The 19558-nt window shown below is 42.6% G+C and overlaps 1 protein-coding gene across 10 annotated transcripts in view; it reads right to left on the bottom strand.

Annotated features, from left to right (window-relative positions):
- Positions 1–19558, bottom strand: part of TEX14 (testis expressed 14, intercellular bridge forming factor) — a 105036-nt gene that overhangs the window by 44017 nt on the left and 41461 nt on the right. For all 10 annotated transcript variants that reach the window (XM_039508354.1, XM_039508351.1, XM_039508352.1 and 7 more), the window contains 8 exons: positions 17143–17257; positions 15133–15298; positions 14084–14220; positions 12868–12949; positions 11955–12085; positions 10306–10419; positions 9746–9869; positions 2442–2620 (listed from right to left, as the gene is read on the bottom strand). In XM_039508354.1, coding sequence (XP_039364288.1) covers positions 2442–2620; positions 9746–9869; positions 10306–10419; positions 11955–12085; positions 12868–12949; positions 14084–14220; positions 15133–15298; positions 17143–17257 — 1048 coding nt within the window. The remainder of the gene's footprint in view (positions 1–2441; positions 2621–9745; positions 9870–10305; positions 10420–11954; positions 12086–12867; positions 12950–14083; positions 14221–15132; positions 15299–17142; positions 17258–19558) is intronic.

Genomic DNA, 19558 nt, shown 5'->3' with positions numbered 1-19558 from the left:
TCTTTAAAAATCATTGTCCAGGACAAAGGATTTTTTCTGATTCTACAGATGCTCATTTCCCCTTAATTTAATATTGTTCAAGGGAATATGGTCAGATATTTTAGGTAGAGACCACATGTTAGTGAAAAGCAGTGCTGCGGGCTACACTTCATGTATATTCAAGAGAAACAATTGACTTAAACCTCATTTATGTCAGAAAACATTGTACCTATCGTGAAAACAAGTAAGACCTAAGACTTATTTATAACTGAAAGAAGTTAACAGGAGTGGAGAGGAAATTTCTCGTTTTCTTTTAGTTATTTTCCTTTGCACACTTGGCTTTTTTTTTGGTTTATACTCAATTTCACTGTTTTCCTTTATAGTCTTATCAGCCAGTTTCTCCTTCTCTCAGCAAACACCTATAATCACCACCTGGGAAGTTGAAAAACCCATATGCACTTTTTACATTTTTAAATGGAACTTTAAAACAACTAAAGACACACTGATTAGTACCTAAAACCATTTAAAAAAAATAATTATTTTTTAAAAAGTTCAAATTAACAATATCCCTTCGCATAGGAAATAAACATTTGTATAAGACAGAACAGGAAAGTGATAAAGCTTGGCAAGAGGCTGCTATATCTCATTTTCACCAACAGAGGCCTCTGCTAATATACCTCTACCCTGATATAACGTGGTCCTCGGGAGACAAAATATCTGACCGCATTATAGCTGAGATTGCGTTATATCAAACTTGCTTTGCTCCCCACCCCACCCCGTTCCTTGTTCCCTGACTGCCCCCTCCAGAGACCCCTGTCCCTAATCACCCTCAGGACTCCACCCCCTACCCAACCCCCCTGTCCTCTGACTGCTCCAACCCCTATCCACTCCCCAGCGAGGCACTCACCGGCAGTGGCAGGAAGCGGAGCAGCCCAGCCCCAGCCCGCTCCACTCCACCACCTCCCAGCCGCGGCGCTCCACTTCCCACTGCTGGTGAGTGTGGGGAGGTTGGTGAAAGGATGCGCCCCCGCACTCACCTGTAGCAGGAAGCGGAGCGACACGGCCCCAGCCTGCTCCACTTTCCTTGCCCCGGCCCCAGCCGTGTCGCTGGGGGGTGGCTTGGGAAAGGTCTTGCACTCACCTGCCCGGCTGGAAGGGAAGCGCTGGCAGTTGGCAGAGTGGAGCTGGCTGGAGCTGGGCTGCTCTGCTTCCTGACGCAGGTGAGTGCGGGGAGGTTGGGGAAAGGACACCCCCCATACTGACCTGCGGTGGGAAGTGGAGTGCTGCGGCTGGGAGCTGGTGGAGTGGAGCAGGCTGGGGCCGGGCTGCTTCACTTCCGCTGCTGCTGGTGAGTGCGGGGGGGAAGGCTCCCTATCCCCAAGCCTCCTCCCCCAAGCGACACGGCTAAGACCGGGGCAAGGGAAGCAGAGCAGGCTGCTCCCGGCCCCCCGCTAATCCCCCGGGCCACTCCGGGACTGCGGGGCCTCCAAAAGTGCCCTCCCACATCTCCTGCCCCCCAGACCATCCCCGAGACCCTCTGCCCCTTATCGAACCCCTGGGCCCCGGCCTGGCCCGGCACCCTTAACACGCTGCTCAGAGCAGCATGTCAGAGCTTTACCGCCTTGTATGTGAACCCGCCTTATATCGGGTCACGTTATATTGGGGTACAGGTGTATATGGTAATAATAACTGTATTTCTACAGAAGTTGAAATATGATGCTTTTTCAAAGATAACTTGAGGGGTGTGTGTGTGAGCACATGCATATATATATTAGAACCCTCTTTCTGGGTCTGGTTCAATTCCCATTTAGCCAATGACAGTCCTTCTATTAACATTAATGGGAGACGGATGGATCCCATAGTGAAATAATGTTATTCAGAGAGAAACTGCACCATGAGTGTATATATATATATGCAAGGTGCTGAGTATCCCTAATTTCAATGGGAGTTGTGGGGGCCCCAGGCTCTTGTAGGATCAGATTTCATAAGCAGAGGTTCATTATAATCTGAATACATTGAAACTATTTACACTAGAGGAATCCTATTGGAGACTTTAATTCTATTTCTGTCTCTGTATGGTCACTAGATGTAGGTTCCATATTCTGTTCTGTGTCTCTATTGCGGTGCCTTTACATTAGAGTGGAGCAGAGACCTTTCTTCTACTGTTAACCTCTATTTTCAGTTATTTATAGGGAAGCCATAAAAACTGAGATAACCTGAAACGTATGACACTGAATGAGCACTGACCACATATCTGAGCAATGGAGATGTGACAATCCCTCTCCCTACAGTCAAATCTGCAATGCTGTCAAAGAAAGACTAGGATGGATCTCTGTGGCATTGCTCATGCACGGCGATCCACAAGTAATCAGGAGAGCTGCAGGATCACCCTGACAACAGAATTCAGTCCTCAATTTGGCCTCACCCACCCACCTTTCCAAGTAACTGTGATAATTCTTTACCTTTCTATCATGTACTCCAAGTTGGTTAACTTTGCCTCACCAGCAGAAACAATTTGTACAGCATAAGAGGTGAGTGAACGGTGGATAAATCCCCGTGAGTGCAAAAACCTCAAAGCATCATTAACCTGAAGCAGCAGATGCACAATTGTCTCCATGTGCAATACTGGGAATTCTGAACGCTGGGGAAAAAAAAACACAACAGAAGAGTCAAGCATTCACATTGCTGATAACTGAAGATCAACAGAATGCAAAAGCTATTCTTAATTTAACATCAAAGGTGGAGGTAATATAAAAGGTAATAATTGGAGATATACCAATCTCCTAGAACTGGAAGGGACCTTGAAAGGTCATCAAGTCCAGCCCCCTGCCTTCACTAGCAGGGCCAATTTTTTGCCCCAGATTCCTAAGTGGCCTCCTCAAGGATTGAACTCACAACCCTGGGTTAGCAGGCCAATGCTCAAACCACTGAGCTATCCCTCCCCCATCAAATCAAAAAATGAAGGTTTTGACTGTAAAGTTAACTCAATCCCATTGCTCATGAAGAATATTATATGATCTACGTGAAACCAAACAGTAATACATTAAAAAACAGAAAATAATACATGTGTAACATGCCAAAATTAACACTGTAATAGAAAAACAGATTTTGGAATATCTCAACTTTGTGTTTCATTTCTCTACCTCAGTAATAATATTTTGCATGTTTCCGTCTTTTGTTAAGGAAAAATAGGTAAGCAATCAGTCGTGGAAAAGGGAGAGGAAAAACAATCAGCATCAATAACAGAATGTAAAACAGTTGATAAAACCTATTACTTAGTGTTGTAACTCAGCTCCAATCTGCCCTTTGATACATATAGAATCACAGAAATGTAGGGTTGGGAGGGACCCTGAGACGTCAGCTAGTCCAGCCCCCTAAGCTGAGACAGGACAAGTAAACCTAGACCATCCCTGACAGACATTTGTCCAACCTATACTTAAAATTTCCCAATTATGGGAATTCCAAATCCTTATCTGAAAGCCGACTCTAAAGTTTAACTATCTTTATAGTTAGAAAGTTTTTCCTAATATCTAACCTAAATCTTCCTTGCTGCAGATTAAGCCCATTATTTTTTATCCTACTGTGACACTAAGCACCCTTTCATTCACACACTACACACTGCTGAAATAATCTTTGTACAAAATGTAACTTGTGAGGTATCATTTGAAATCTAATAACTCATTGATCATTAATGTTCTTGTGTGATGTATGTATTCAGTGTGTATAAAGAGTTATGGATATATGCTAGAATTATGATTAAAGTGTGTTTAAACCAGGCATATCGGGGGAATTGTGAACCAGGTCTATCCTAAAGAAAATCATGTGTGTTTACCTCAATTTACATATAAGCAGTAAACAAGACCATCAAGACACCAAAGAGGGAGGAGATGGCAGGAAACAGAACAATTTGCATGTCAGCATACACCAGTAGGGGAAGCAAGAGCATGGAGCTTTCTTCACCATCAGACTCCATGTTACCTTCCTCTCACCTTGAATAAGAAGAATCCATTTCAAAGGTTTACTGGTCTATAATGAAAGGGGGTCTGAATCTCAAGTGATAAGCAATTGAATCAACAGATAGTATATAATATTACTGTATTATAAAAGTGAGGCCTTTTCTGAAAGCTAATGACATATTGGTGATTAATATAATTGTGAAACGTATGCATCAACACAATGAGGAAATATGGATACTTGATGATGATATGTTTTAAAGTCTGTGCCCAATCAGGTTCTCTCCTAGACAAGAGAGAAGGCAACAAACTATCTACCAGTCTCCAATTAAATTAAGCAAGGTGTGACCAAAAACAATGGAAGGACTGTTTACACTGAAATCAGCAGGGGGTTAGGAAGTCCACAAGAAAAGAATAACAGCATGGAGACATCCTGCCTCTTGAAACAAAGGCATTGAACTTTGGAAGACAGAAGCCATCTTTGGCATCCCTCACTAAACAAACACAAGGGAACAGAGCTCTTGCAGCTGAGAAAGAAGAGTCCTTCAATCAAGGGGAAGTTGAAGTCTCTGGGAACTGACTATAGGTGAGAAAAAAACATCTTGAACAAACCTGTTCCTGGCTAGATTAAGTTTTAGACTTTTAGATGCGTGTTGTCACTTCTATTTGTTTGTAACCTGTTCTAACTTTTGCTGGGCATCACTTAACATATGTCCTATTGTTAATAAATTTGTTTTATTTTTATTATAAACCAACTCAGTGCTGTGTTTAAATGAAAGGGTATACTTACCCAGATACGTTAATCAGCCATTATACGTTTTTGTGTCTTTAGAGGAACAAACAGACCTTACTATTTCTCTGAACTGTCAAGAAGAGGGCTGGACATTACAGAGCACATGGTTTTAGGAAAATTCAGGACTGTGAGTATGTTGGAGTCATCCTTCAAGTAGTAACCAGGGACCAGTAGAGACCAGGGAGTGTGGCAGATGTGTTGCTGTTGCCATGTTGTTTGCAGGATATTAGAGAGACAAAGTGCATGATATAATATCTTTTATAGGACCAACTTATCATTGGTGAGAGAGACAAGTTTTTGAGCTTACACAGAGCTCTCCGTTAGGTCTGGGGTGTGTTGCTAGCAGACTCGTGAGGTCACAGCTGCAGTTATATATAGACACTCAGGGTGTGATCTGCATGCTTGTTGCTGATTATGAATATCCCAGGCAGGGAGTTACAGTAGCAAAGCACTTAAGGCACCCATGGTTACAGGGCAGGCAATGACTCAGTCCCCCACTGGTCTGGATTGCACCCCAAACCTACCTTCACTGGACATAGAATCATAGATTATTAGGGTTGGAAGGCACCTCAGCAGGTCATCTAGTCCAACCCCCTGCTCAAAGCAGGACCAATCCCCAACTAAATCCACAAATCCCTAAATGGCCCCCTCAAGGACTGAATTCACAACGCTGGGTTTAGCAGGCCAATGCTCAAACCACTGAGCTATCCCTCCCCTCCATGGAGAACAACTGATCACAGTCCTTATTATAATAGCCATTAATGTAATTTAAAATGTATCAAGTATCCCTCCAGTTTCCAGTTACTTTAACCTTTCCTCATAGGTCAGGTTTTCTAAACCTTTTATAATTTTTGTTGCTCTCCTTAGGACGCTCTCCAATTTGTCCACATCTTACTTAAAAAGTGGCACCCAGAACTGGACACAGTACTCCAGTGGAGGCCTCACCAGTTCTGAGTAGAATGAGAAAACTTACTTCCTGAGTCTTACATATGACACTCCTGATAATATACCCCAAAATTATATTAGTCTTTATCGCAACTGCATTGCATTTTGGACTCTCATTCCATCTGTGATTCACCATAACCTTCAGCTCCTTTTCAGCAGTACTACCGCCTAGCCAGTTATTTCCCATTTTGTAGTTGTGCATTTGATTTTTCCTTCCTATGTGTAATACTTTACACTTGTCTTTATTGAATTTCATCTTGTTGACTCCAGACCAATTCTCCAATTTGTCACGGTCATTTTGAATTCTAACCCTGTCCTCCAAAGTGCTAGCAACTTCACCCAGCTTGATGTCATCTGCTGATTGTATAGGCATATTCTCCGCTACATTATCCAAGTCATTAATGAAAATATTGACTAGTACAGGACTCAGGACTGACCTCTGAGAGGCCCCAGTTTGACAGTGAACTGTTAATAACTATTCTTGAGTAAAGTCTTTCTTTGAGTATAGTTATACACCCACCTTATAATAATTTCATCAAGAGCGCATTTCCCTATTTTGCTTCTCAGAATGTCACATAGGACTGTGTCAAAAGTCTTTAAAAAAATCAAGATATACAACATCTATTGCTCCCCCACACACATACACCATCCATTAGGCCAGTCACCCTGTCAAAGAAGGAAGTTAAGTTGGTTTCGCATGATTTGTTCTTGATAAATCCATACTGGCTATTATTAATGGCCAGCCAATTACTAATCCTATTATCCTCTAGGTGCTCATAAACTGATTGTTTAATAATCTGTTTTAATGGTTTTCCAGGTATAAAAGCTGTACAGCTCTCAGTGAAGTCACTATTAATTGAGTACCTGTGTTCTAGAGCAAAATTTGACCCAGTTACATTTGCAAATGATAATAATTTCCATGGAATGGGGCTGCGGAAAGTATCAACTAAATGCAAGACAATGGCTAAAATGAAGTGAAAAAGAAAATAGGTGTATTTAACTAAAATCTCCAGCAGATGGCACCAGTGAAAGTTAACAAGTGAAAGTCTAAAAGACCTAAAACAGACAAGATGGTAAAAAACAAAACAAAAAACCTAGAATTATGGTTAGTGTACACTACACCTAAATCCCATACTCTTTTGCCTCACCAAAAAAGTTACTCAGATCATTTTCGTCCAGGGACAAAAGCCCTTACAGCGGTCTCTGAGATGCCCCTCACCCAGACACTTAAAGCACAACGAGTGCGGGTCACTTCTTGACATAAACCTGCCACAGTCCAAGCACAGTTTAAAGCCCTGGGACCGAGGCATACCTGGTGCCGGCGAAAAACATTGGGGGAAAGACCATCCCAAAGGTAACATATAAGAAAATCTACACTAACTAGAACTACTGTGCTAACTACGTACACGAGGATAGAGATACTGCAAAGCATGCCCTCGCCGAGGCAAGAGTGGTAGGGAGTTTCAGCTAGCTGTCACAGGCAGTAAGAAGGAACTGAGTGGGGGTCAGGTCAGCAGGGCCCTATTTTGGTCCCATGAAGACGTGACTCCAGAGGGCGCCAAGGCCGACCCTACGGATACTAGTAGGGGAAAAATCTTGCAGCTGTCGTGCACGCAGCCCACGTGCACCTGATTGGAATTGACATGAACAAGCATTTGAAGAAGAACTGATTTTCCCATCTCTATGACCTAAAAGGAATGATAATTACAACTGCAGCTTCTCAAATCACATCTGAAAGAACTCAGACTTAGTGAATTATACTGGGTATGTGCAAACCAAGAGACAAAAAGATAATCCCGTGAATGGTCTTAGGCAAAGACCAATATTGTTAGGTATGGTACTAGAACCCGAAATTTTATTAAGCAGACTTGTCATGGTTACCACCCAGTCTGGATTGATTTCAGAATTCTTCCTGGTAGGCAATCAGCCAGAAGTGGCAGACTTTATGGAAATGTGCTTATGAATGTATATATATATATATATATATATATATATATATATATATATATATATATATATATATATATATATATGACATAACTGGAATATATTTCATGCTACTTATGCCATGTAACATATCTCTGTAAAGGTTCTGATCTACTGAATCTATTCATCCTATTTGTATGCATGTGTCATTGTTGTATTCGAAGTTATGCATATTGGCTGTGTACTTGCTTGATTTCTAAGTAGCCTTAGTAAAGCATTTGGTCAGCTTCTTGAGAAAGGAATGTGCAAATTAAGTGCCCAATCAAGAAACACTTAAAGGACAATGAATCTTGGAAGGCTCCAATCCACATAAGAAGTCTACCTGAGGACGTTCAGGATAACATGTAAACAATGGCTGCTGCCTGTAAAAACTGAGTCATGCATAGACATGTAACTTGCCCATGTGATTCCAAAACTCCATCTTGGAGCTGGACTTTGCATAGGAGAGAGGAGGGGTCTCCACCCACAAGAGAAAGTCTATTTAAACCCCTGGAAGACCCCTCCATTTTGGTCTTCAGCTGGCTCAAGAGATAGCCCCCAAGGATACCTGAAAGAAACTAGAACAAAGGACAGTAACTACAGGGGGTGTGAGTGATTGCTGGAGCCAGACTAGGAGACTAGTCTGTAAAAGGAAGCTTACTGGAACTCCTCTGAGGGTGAGGTTTTTAATCTATATTCAGTTTTCTTACTGTATTAGGCATAGACTTGCATGTTTTATTTTACTTTACTTGGTAATTCACTTTGTTCTGTCTCCTATTACTTGGAACCACTTAAATCCTCCTTTCTGTATTTAATAAAATCACTTTTTACTTATTAATTAACCCGGAGTATGTATTAATACCTGGGGGGGGGGGAAGAGCTGTGCCTACCTCTCTATCAGTGTTATAGAGCGTGAACAATTTATGAGTTTACCCTGCATACAGGGTAAAATGGATTTATTTGGGATTTGGACCCCCATTGGGAGTTGGGCATCTGATTGTTAAAGACAAGAACACTTCTTAATCTGCTTTCAGATTAAGCCTACAGTTGTCAGGGGATGTAGTTCAGACCTGGGTCTGGGTTTGCAGCAGGCTAGCGGTCTGGCTCAAACCAGGCAGGGCACTGAAGTCCTAAGCTGGGAGGGCAGGGAAAGCAGGAGCAGAAGTAGTCTTGGCACATCAGTTGGCAGTCTCCCGGGGGTTTCTGTGATCCAACTCGTCACAGCAGGATTCTGTGATTCCAGGTAAACTGTTATTGATGTTTCCAAATACAGAAAACAAGCACTCTCCCAACACACACGCACATATCCAACATCCTTATTTTAAACAATAATATAGACCTTGGCATGCTTCTATTGAAAGTCAAGCAAAACCACGGCCCCTCTGCTTTTTGAGGCAATAATCAGTGTCCAAGTCAATTACCACAACGTGGGAATATGGTAAATGTTGAGCAAAACACAAGGATAATGGCTTTATTGCTGTTACACAGTCATACAAGCTTAATACCAAACTACTAATCCTTGAAGTCCTACACTAAACAGCCACTCCTGACATTTCCCTGGTATCTGCAATGCGGGACAAGTCACTGTGAATGTTCAGGAAACTGACATGGATTCATACCCATCATTTCACTTCTCAAAGAACAGAATATACTCCTTGTTACGGGGAGTGGGAACAGGTACCTATCCTAGCCTGCTCTCAAACAGTCCACCCACTATGTTGAGTCAAAAACTCAACCCTTCCTGGAGCTTGGCTTTATTAAAGAAATTACCAAGAAGCTAACGTAGCCTAAACCTTTTTTCCACAACTAAGAGCCAAGAGAGCCACTCCTTTATTAACTTTCTCCATCTGGCACAATAGCTGCAGGATGGGGTGTATCAGGCAAACACTGCCAGCCTGTTAGAGGGAGTGGCTACTGCTGTGTGATGAGACAAGCCCCTAAGTACATAAAGGGAGTTAGGATTTCTCACATTTTGTTTCTAAGTAAAGGATGCTTCTCTCAATGAGATGAACTTAGCACGGAACACAGGGGATGCTGGTATCCAGTAAAATCTCTTAATTATGCGTAATTTTTATTTTAAAAATAAATAAAAAACAATCGCTCCATTTACCCTTTCATGAAGGATGCTGTATAGAGAACCAAAGTTAACTCTCTCATACACCAAACGGGTTTTTTCCAGATCATTGGACAGACAAACTGCCATCAATTGCAGCAAATGAGGATGACGAAGTTTACTGCAAAGGAGAAAAATCCCAATATTATCATACAAATAAGACATTATATTCAAAGTGAAATAAATGTCTGGCCTCTTGGATCTTTTCACCCAAAATAGGCTGGTAGGAAAACTGTTCATAGAGAGCCACTGATTTTTTTATTGTTGACACCATAAGAACCTGCAATTATGCTTTCCAGGATCTGTACAGGAAAGTACTTCGATGGGTCGGGGGGGATCCCGCCTACTCCACATTACACCTCCCACTGCACATTTCAGAAAAGCTCAAGAGGAGAAAGAATAGTAGAACTGTAAATCTCATTTCCAGAAGAAGGAGTAACCCTGATTCATTATTTTCTGAGCCAGCCATTAGCTAGGTTGAGGTGACCTCTACTTTCTTGCAGGCCCACGGGATGCCCAAAGACCTGACACATTGTAGGAATTTTGCATTCTCTTACCTGCTATATTCCTGTTCTGCTATTAGAAGATCAGCTAAACGTAGCTTACTACAGTTCTGATGTGGTTTAAGGCTGAGCTCCTTCACTGTGACTCTGCTGCTGCCCCACATTAAACTACAGGAGGAGAAGAGGAGACTCTAGTCACTCCATGTGTCCAATGGGTTCTTTGGTTACAGCATCTCTTACAAACAACAGCAAAGTTTCCCAGGATTACAAATCTGTCTCCTGCTGTTAGTAACATGCTGGCCCTTCAATAACCCTGGCAATAGGCTCACAGCTTCCTAGACAAGCAATAAACTCTCAGCTTGCCAAAGACTAGCTGCAGTGAGAAAGAGACACGTTTGGGGGAGAGAAAGAGAAGTGCAGTTTGACAAACCATATCCCAACAGTCCTAGGCAAAAAGCCATGGCACTATGAAGCACTCCTCACGGAGGCAATATTAACCGACTGTGAGGCAGGCTAGATCTGCTGGGAAGGAATGGGTCAGCAACCCAGCTGACTCACTAAATGCTCCTTTTCTGGCAGAATTACTTGCTGCAGCAGCAGAAAAGGCAAAGAGGGGCCTGCTTTGTATTTGCAGCTCTACAGTCAGCTCACTCTGGGTTTGAGCAATTGAGGCACACCCAGGCATACCCTGGAGCTTGAACTCATCCTACCTAAATACAGTCTATGAGCCCCACCCAGAGGCCAGTATTAGCCAGAACATTTATTATTATTAAAACATTAATAGACCTAAATATGCGTAGGCTGGTTTAACCATGAATGGGTGGTGGGGGCATGATAATTGTCAATGAATATAAAAGGAGGCAAGACAACAGATTAGTCAATGTATAACAGAGGACAAACCTCCACTGGTAGGGAGATGGACTGGGTGAACTTAGGACTTTTCCATCTCCAACTTCTGTGATTACTGGGCATTTATGGGTGTGTCTACACTGAATTGTACACCCAAGTCTGTGGGACTCAGGCTTATGAACCTGGTGTTTCCAAACATGCGCTTGAGTGTCCAAGCTGCATTTTAAACCTGTGTTTACAATTGCTGGACCCAGGTCTCACAAGTCATGCGAACATGTCCATACTGCACTATGCCGACCTTCTGACTCAGGTCTGTGGTTTGACCTGTGTCAAAATGACAAGGCTTGGACCTAAGTTACAGCAGGACTCAGGCTCTGACCCACACCCTTAGCAGGGTCGTAGGATCTGGGTCCTGAGTGCTTACTGACAAGCAGACTCTATTTGTGTGTGGAAAGAAGGGGAGCTTGGGCTCAAACCTGAGTCAGAGCCCAGGCCTACGGCTTGTCTACACTGCCACTTACAGCACTAAAACTTTCCTCGCTCAGGGGTGTGAAAAAAAAAACCCTGAGTGAGGCAAGTTTCAGCGCTGTAAAGTGGCAATGTAGATAGTGGTACAGTGCTGGGAGCCGTGCTCCCAGCTCTGGTAGCTAGTCCCCTCGCGGAGGTTGAGTTTTTTACAGCACTGGGAGAGCTCTCTCTTTCTGTCGGCTGTGTAGACATACTCTTAGTGTGCTGTGTAAACATACCCTATAAACACAAGGAAAAAATCCAGACAAGCCATCTGGTCCAGTAGTTTGATGATGATGATGATGCATATTAAACACCACCTGAAAACTGCTGAAGAGTCCACTCACTTTGTCATGATCATGTACGGTCCAGTGTGGAAAGAGAATGTTGGCTCATCATCTGCCTGAACCACTTCTTTATCCCAAATGATAGGGAGAGATGCCAGGTACCCTAGCTGCCTACTGCCTGTTAGATAAAACTGAGACAAAACCATACACTGTATAACAAGGAGAAATATTCAACAATTCCTGGGTTCTATGCCCAGCTCTACTGCAGACCACCTGTGCGATCTTAGGGTGTTGTGAGAATCAGGTAGTGTTTGTCAAAAATGTTGTGAAGCTGAAAAATGTTGCCTTGGTGCTACGTATACATGCAAATGACAACTGACCACAGTGGCCCTGGAGGTTTTTCGCCTTCCTCCGAAGCATGGGGCAGGGATCGCTTGCTTAAGGAGTGGGTGGATCGGCTTATGTGGCCTGCATCTTGCAGGAGGTCAGACTAGATGATCATAATGGTCCCTTCTGATCTTGAATTCTATGATTCTATGATTCTATGACCACAAGTAAACATTAGCCAAAAACAATAAAAATTGGGATCACTCCAAAAGGCTTTCAGTGACTATAGGCTATATTGAAAAGGACCTTTCTACAGAATCTTAACTGAATACAGCAGAAGCAGCCACCTCAGAGTCACACAGATGGGATCCTTCCACCTACTTCTTGAAGTATCTTTTGTTTGTTTCAAAATAAATCCCTCAATCAGGCCTCAATAATGACTATAGGCCAGGATTTCCATAGTCAGTTAGGTCACTCCCCATTTATTTCCCACCATTTAGTGAATGGTAAGAAATATCTAACAGTGTCTGAAAACAACACATATGGGACCATCTTTGGATTTAAATAAAAACAATGTGATTCCAATTGTGTTCAATAAACAAAAAGAAATTAAACAGTTTGGAGCCCACTGTCTCTAGTAACTTACCTTCCCAAAGCCAAAACTGTAGATGTTTCTTGATGAATTTGCTTCACCTTTTAGAAGTCTAGTCAGAGGACTGTCAGCATTTCTAATGTTAAAACATACAAGAAATGTAGATTAATAGTGAAGGCCAAGATTTTGAGAAAGGTTACATTCCATCTCCCAAAGGAGAGAGAGAGAGAGAGAGAAAGAAAGAAAACAAGTCCTGCAGCAGCTGCCTTTCAAATACTTCACTTGATATGTGGCCTGGGTCAGAAATAGTTAGGCTCCTACTACTCTCACTTTCTTGGCTGACACCACCCTCAACCCCCAGTAGAGCTGAAAAGAAGTCTCGCAAGCACAGCGGTGGTAACCCCATAGCCATGAAGCATGAAGCATGGTTATTTAAAAAAAAAAGGAAAAAAAAGTAGGCATATTTTACCAACTTGATTTTAACGTGCAACTATTATCTTGTATATGATTTTTTTAAAGTCACTTAGCAATGCAAATATGCAGACATCTCGAATTCACTTCAAATCCTTTCACTAAAGTATTTTTCTTAACAGAAAGATATTTCCCACTAGACACATCAAACTTATCAATAAAAAGCATAAAACAGTTAGAGACACATCCTCTAAGGCAGCGGTTCCCAAACTTGTTCCACCGCTTCTACAGGGAAAGCAGCAGCCAGTACGTCCCTCGGCCCGCGCCACTTCCAGCAGCTCCCATTGGCCTGGAGCAGCGGACCGCGACCACTGGGAGCCGCGATTGGCCAAACCTGCGGACGTAGCAGGTAAACAAACTGGCCCGGCCCGCCAGGGGCTTTTCCTGCACAAGCAGCGGAACAAGTTTGGGAACCACTGCTCTAAAAACTGGCAGCGACTTACAGATAAAGAAACAAGATTTATTTTATGGTACACAGTACCAGATATCTTAACACTAATACAATACAGAATTGTATCTGGTTTATTCAGTGAAACATTTCCCTTTAAATAAAGAAGAATTTGTAAGTTACCACCAACCATTTGGCTCTACCATAGCAAGAAACATTTAGTACTAATGACCACATATAAAGGTGACCCCTCCAAATACACTAGAATGTTTAAACAAGCAGCTTTGGTTTTAAAATAGATATTGTCAAAAAGAAAGAGACAGACAACAAAAAGTAAAACACATGATAAGTTTCAGGATATTTAAGTATGGGATGAAACGTCCCTGAATCACTACGAAGTTAAGTTCTTACCCTTGAGTAATGCCACCAAATCTAGATGGGTTGCAGACCAGTACTTTTGATGAACCAACCTTCCTAAGTAAATCAGAGGGGAAATTCTGAATTGCAGCCTGCATGTGTGATGCACAACGCCGTATAAATTCTAACATCTGAAAAACATTAAGCATTCAAGAACTACTAGGTTATAAATCTTTCTATTTTAAATTAATATAGAGCAGTATCATGAAGAAAAATTGTCACTTACTTCTTGGTGGCAATATTTGGCACCAGCAGAAATATTTGAGATATTAAAATTTTTATTAGAGAGAGTCTTTACTGTCCATAAATGGTCTAAAATTATAAGGCAAGTATCAAACAAAACTCAGCACATTCAAAAAGAAGCTGTATCCACTGTGTACATGTAAATTTAAAGAAAAATTAATGGTGTGAATAAGTAAATACAACCAAACCTCAAGCCCGCCAGGTGACAGAGGCAATGTCAATAACTGACAATTCCGAAGGTGAAAATGATAAAACTACTGAATTCAAGCATAATTAATAATAAAGGAATAATCTATGTTGAATTATTCTGACTAGGTCTCTCAGTAAAATATGCATACTGAAAGACATCAAATTATTTTGTACCAAGATATGGGATCATTTTAAACCAACAGCTTTCTTGTAATATTTTGCTTCAGTATTAAGTAAGCAATATTTATACCAGAACGTTTATAGTTCTAGGTCTTGGTCCTGCAAACAGCTCCAACGGAACCACTCATGAGCATGCAGGGGATTGCAGGATCAGGACCTATCGCTGTAGTTCTCATCACTGCACATTTACACATTATGGCTCTTATCCTGCAAGACTGTAAGTACAGGCAGACCTCTGCCCCCAGGGAGAGTCCCACTGAAATCATTTTAAGTTTACATGATCAGGACCTCAGAATATAATCTGAGATGGAAAGTAACATAAGGCAAATCACTTAACATTATCTTAAAAAACATCCGTTTCTTGGGTACGTAGTTTTTGTTCCCAGACAATATTTCCAAGATAAAGTTGTGAAGTTCACGTATATGTGTACCTGAGCACTACTTTCCTTTCCAGCTGACAAAGCCCAGCACTGCGGATTTCTTCCATTTTTATCATGTACTCGCAGATCACCTCCTGCATCCAACAATTTACTGAGAATCCACTGATTTCCTGAGAATGCTGCAGCATGTACTGGGGTGCTCCCATCATAACAGCGGCTGAGGAATATTAGAACAGAAACATTTCAAACTACCTTCACTATGGTACACTACAGATACCTCTTGAAAAAGAGAATACTTGCAATTGCATTATATGCTAGACCAAAAGAATCTACCCTGAACTTGCCAAATGGAATTCCATGTATGGAGTGAGGACTATGTGGCCTTTTATTGTCACTGGAGGGACTAGAAAACTGCAGGCATGAAAAACTCTCTCTCAATACACTTTTCTGCACGTTGCCCTGTCTTCTGCAAAAAACAAGCTTCACCTTTTCACTCTCACTGGGGAGGTTCTTCTGAGGCTATGATTAATATTTTTAGTGTTTAAAAACTTCCAATTAGATTTTAACAATTAATTCCTGACTGAAGTGAATGAGAGAAAGAAGTGGAGTTCACACCTCTGCTTGCCCTATTGTTTGGCTGGAGACAGAGCACTGTTTATCCCTAAAGTGTGGTTATTGCTTGGACTAATGTAGTGACTTTCCTTGCAAAAATAATCTTCTCACTACAACCAGTGCACTGCTATCCTGTTGATCCAGCCTAGTAAAAAAAACGGCCTCACCAGGGACAAACAATTGCATTAGAAAAAGTTGTGAAGAGTATTCCCTTCTGCCATTCACTTCAATCATGCATTGAAGTGAATGACATTGAACACAGAGCCCTGGATTACACTTAAAATACAGACTGAACTAGCTATAGTCACCCTGGAGTTGTGTAGTTAAGCAAATCTAGCTCAGGGAGGTGGATTACCTACATTGACAGAAAAAAACTTTTTGTAGATGTAGGAAGCAGCTGCACTATGGGACTATAATAGCATACCTGCGGCTGTGCCACTGCAGCATCTGTAGTGTAGACATGCCCTTAATGTTAACATATTCAAGCTCAGAATTCACAACCTTCCCCAAAGAGTTTTGTAGGTGGGGCTCTTTGCCTGTTTTCTAAAACACTTTATTTGTCTAAACTGGAAGGCACCAGGGCCCAAATTTGTATATGTATCTAGGCCAGGGGTAGGCAACCTATGGCACCAGTGCCGAAGTCAGCACAGGAGCTGATTTTCAGTGGCACTCACACTGCCCGGGTCCTGGCCACCAGTCTGGGGGGCTCTGCATTTTAATTTAATTTTAAATGAAGCTTCTTAAACATTTTAAAACCTTATTTACTTTACATAGAACAATAGTTTAGTTATATATTATAGACTTCTAGAAAGAGACCTTCTAAAAACGTTAACATGTACAACTGGCATGCGAAACCTTAAATTAGAGTGACTAAATGAAGACTTGGCACACCACTTCTGAAAGGCTGCCGACCCCTGATCTAGGCTTTGCTCTGCTCAGCATTGCAAGATCTAAATCACTTTGACCATGTTTGCACTGCTGCAGTGCCGCAGCGTAGATACTTCCTATGAGGATGGAAGGTGTTTTTCTGTTGCTGTCGTTAATCCACCTCTCTGACAGGCAGTAGTTTGGTTGACAGAAGAATTTTTTTGTTAACCTAGCCACATCTACACCACATTAGGTCAGTAGAGCTATGGCACTATTTTTCACATCTCTGAGCATTATATCTACCGTATGTTGACCTAACTTTTAAGTATAGAACAGGCTTGAGGCCATGCACCACTGAGCAGAGCAAAGCCTAAATACTTTTTAAAAGTCATGGCCCTGGGCTTCTTCTTTCCCCAACTATCAGCTCTGTAACAATCATAGTTTGATTGGCTATGTCTCTCTTTCATCTGCTCATTGACAATTATTAAGGAAAATCTTGTGCAGTACAATAAAGTTGATGCTATAACAAACTTAAGTTTGTTTCAGTTTATTAAGGATGTAATTCTGACTCTTATACTTAACTGATTTGGGTCTGATCCATAATCCAAGAGCACACTTACTAGTTTACCAAGACCTAGCAATGCAGCGGTAAACAGAGCGGTCTGGCCCAAGGAGTTAATTGTGTCAACACAAATACCTGAAAAGTATAAATAAATCAGTAGTCATGCCTCTTATGACTATATAAATTCAAACACACACACACACACACACACACACACCATTATGGCTCTTTAAATTTTTCAATTAAATGTTATAGAGATAGGGCCCTACCAAATTCACGGTCCATTTTGGTCAATTTCAGGGTCATAGGATTTTTTAAATCGTACATTTTATGATTTCAGCTATTTAAATCTGAAATTTGATGATGCTGTAATTGTAGGGATCCTGACCCAAAAAGGAGTTGGGGGGGGGCACAAGGTTATTGGGGGCAGGGTGGTGGTGTTGCAGTACTGATACCCTTACTTCTGCGCTGCTGCTGGCAGCGGTGCTGCCTTCAGAACTGGGCAGCTGGAGAGTGGAGGCTGCTGGCCGGGAGCCCTGCTCTGAAGGCAAAGCCATCACCAGCAGCAGTGTAGAAGTAAGGCTGGCATGGCATGGTACTGCCACCCTTACTTCTGTGCTGCTGCCTGCAGAGCTGGGCCCTCGGTCAACAGCCACCATCTCCTGCCACCCAGCTCTGAAGGCAGCAGCACAGAAGGGTCGCATGGTATGGTATTGCCACCCTTACTTCTGCACTGCTGCTGGCGGGGCGCTGCCTTCAGAGCTGGGTGCCCAGCCAACAGCCACTGCTTTCCAGCTGCCCAGCTCTGAAGGCAGCGCAGAAGTAAGGTTGGCAATTCTGCAACCTCCTAAAATAGCCTTGCGACCCCCCTGCAACTCTCTTTTGGGTCAGGGCCCTCAATTTGAGAAACACTGGTGTCCTCTGTGAATCTGTATAGTATAGGGTAAAAGCACACAAAAGACCAGAGTTCATGGCGGAGACCAGATTCCATGATCAGTGATGCATCTTTCATGGCTGTGAATTTGTGTAAGTAATACAGAAATAGTTAACCTATATCTGTCTAATATGAACACAACAAAACAAAACAAAAAAACTTTTTCCTAATTTAAAAGAATAAATAAGCTACTATAAAAAGAATCACTTGATACACATGGTAAACTATTTTAGCCTACTTGTTGAATTTAAACTTCTAATAGCCACTCTAGATACTTCAGTACTTTCAGTTTCAAATGTATTACTTTAGAGAGACAAGGTGGGTTAGGTAATATCTTTACTGGGTAAATTTATGTTTAAATCTTTCCTGAGCTCCCTCTTCTTGCCTTCAAATCCCCCAACTTTGCCAAACTCATAAGCAGACGTAAACTCCCCACAGGCCAGGACCCATCCATTTGAAGTGGCACCAGACCATGTCATAACATGCAGACATATCTCACTGCTACAATGATCAATACATGCCTCTCAAGATCCATGGGTCCTACACATGCCTATCACAACACGTGGTGTACCTCAGTAAGGGTGCCTGGCAGAGCCTGCCCAAAAGTGGGTCACCTCTCCTCTTCTGCCCAAGGCCCCACCCCCAGCCAAGCTGGAAGCCGGAACGGGCTGAGACCTGCCTGAGGACCCTCAACCTGCCCAGGGGTGTGTGTGTGTGTGAAGGGGGCTGAAAGCAGACCCCGACCCATGTCCCTGACCCACAGATCCCCCCATCCACCCAGGGCAGAGGGTCCATGGCGTGACTTCCCACAACTGCCCACACGGCTCTTACCATTACCAGGCTGCGGCCCCCAGTCAGAGCCGGGTCCAGATAAGAGCTGTGCATGGCACACGGGCAGCTGTGGGGAGGGGCGGACCCTCCTGTCCTGGGTGGGGTGGTTCAGGGCAAGGACATGGGCTGGGAACAGCTCTCGACCCCCCACCCCAGGCAGGTAGAGGGTCTGAAGCACCCCAAAGCTGCCCAGGCTCCCCGCCTGGATGGGAGGGGGCCCTCAGGAGGATGAGGAGGGGCAGAGGCAGGGCCATGCCCCCTTGAGCTCCCCTATTCCAGCACTCCAGTACCTCATCCAAAGTACTAAATTCCTCAGTAACAACTATGTGGGTGAAGTGAGACAATCACTATGCTCTTGAATTAACTCACATTGAAAAATTATAAAAGACAAAAACACCATACCACCAGTAGCAAACAACTTTGCAAAAAATGACCACTCAATATCTGACCCCTCAGTTCTTGTGGTGAAAGAAAACTGGCGTACTACCTGCAAAAGACAAGCCTGGGAGTTTAAATTCATAACTTTGTTAGAGACTAAAAATCATGGACTCAATAGAGACACTGGATTTATGGCTCATTATAACAATCTATAACCCACTAACCAACCTTTGTCCTATGATTGCAGAGGTGTTGACCACTTCACCTTGAATGGTCTCTTACCATAGGCGTGC

This window comes from Mauremys reevesii, linkage group 20 (assembly GCF_016161935.1).
Source record: "Mauremys reevesii isolate NIE-2019 linkage group 20, ASM1616193v1, whole genome shotgun sequence".
In the NCBI taxonomy this organism is placed as follows: Eukaryota; Metazoa; Chordata; order Testudines; family Geoemydidae; genus Mauremys; species Mauremys reevesii.
The sequence above is the reverse complement of the archived record's forward strand: the minus strand, read 5'-3'. Positions and strand labels throughout refer to the sequence as shown.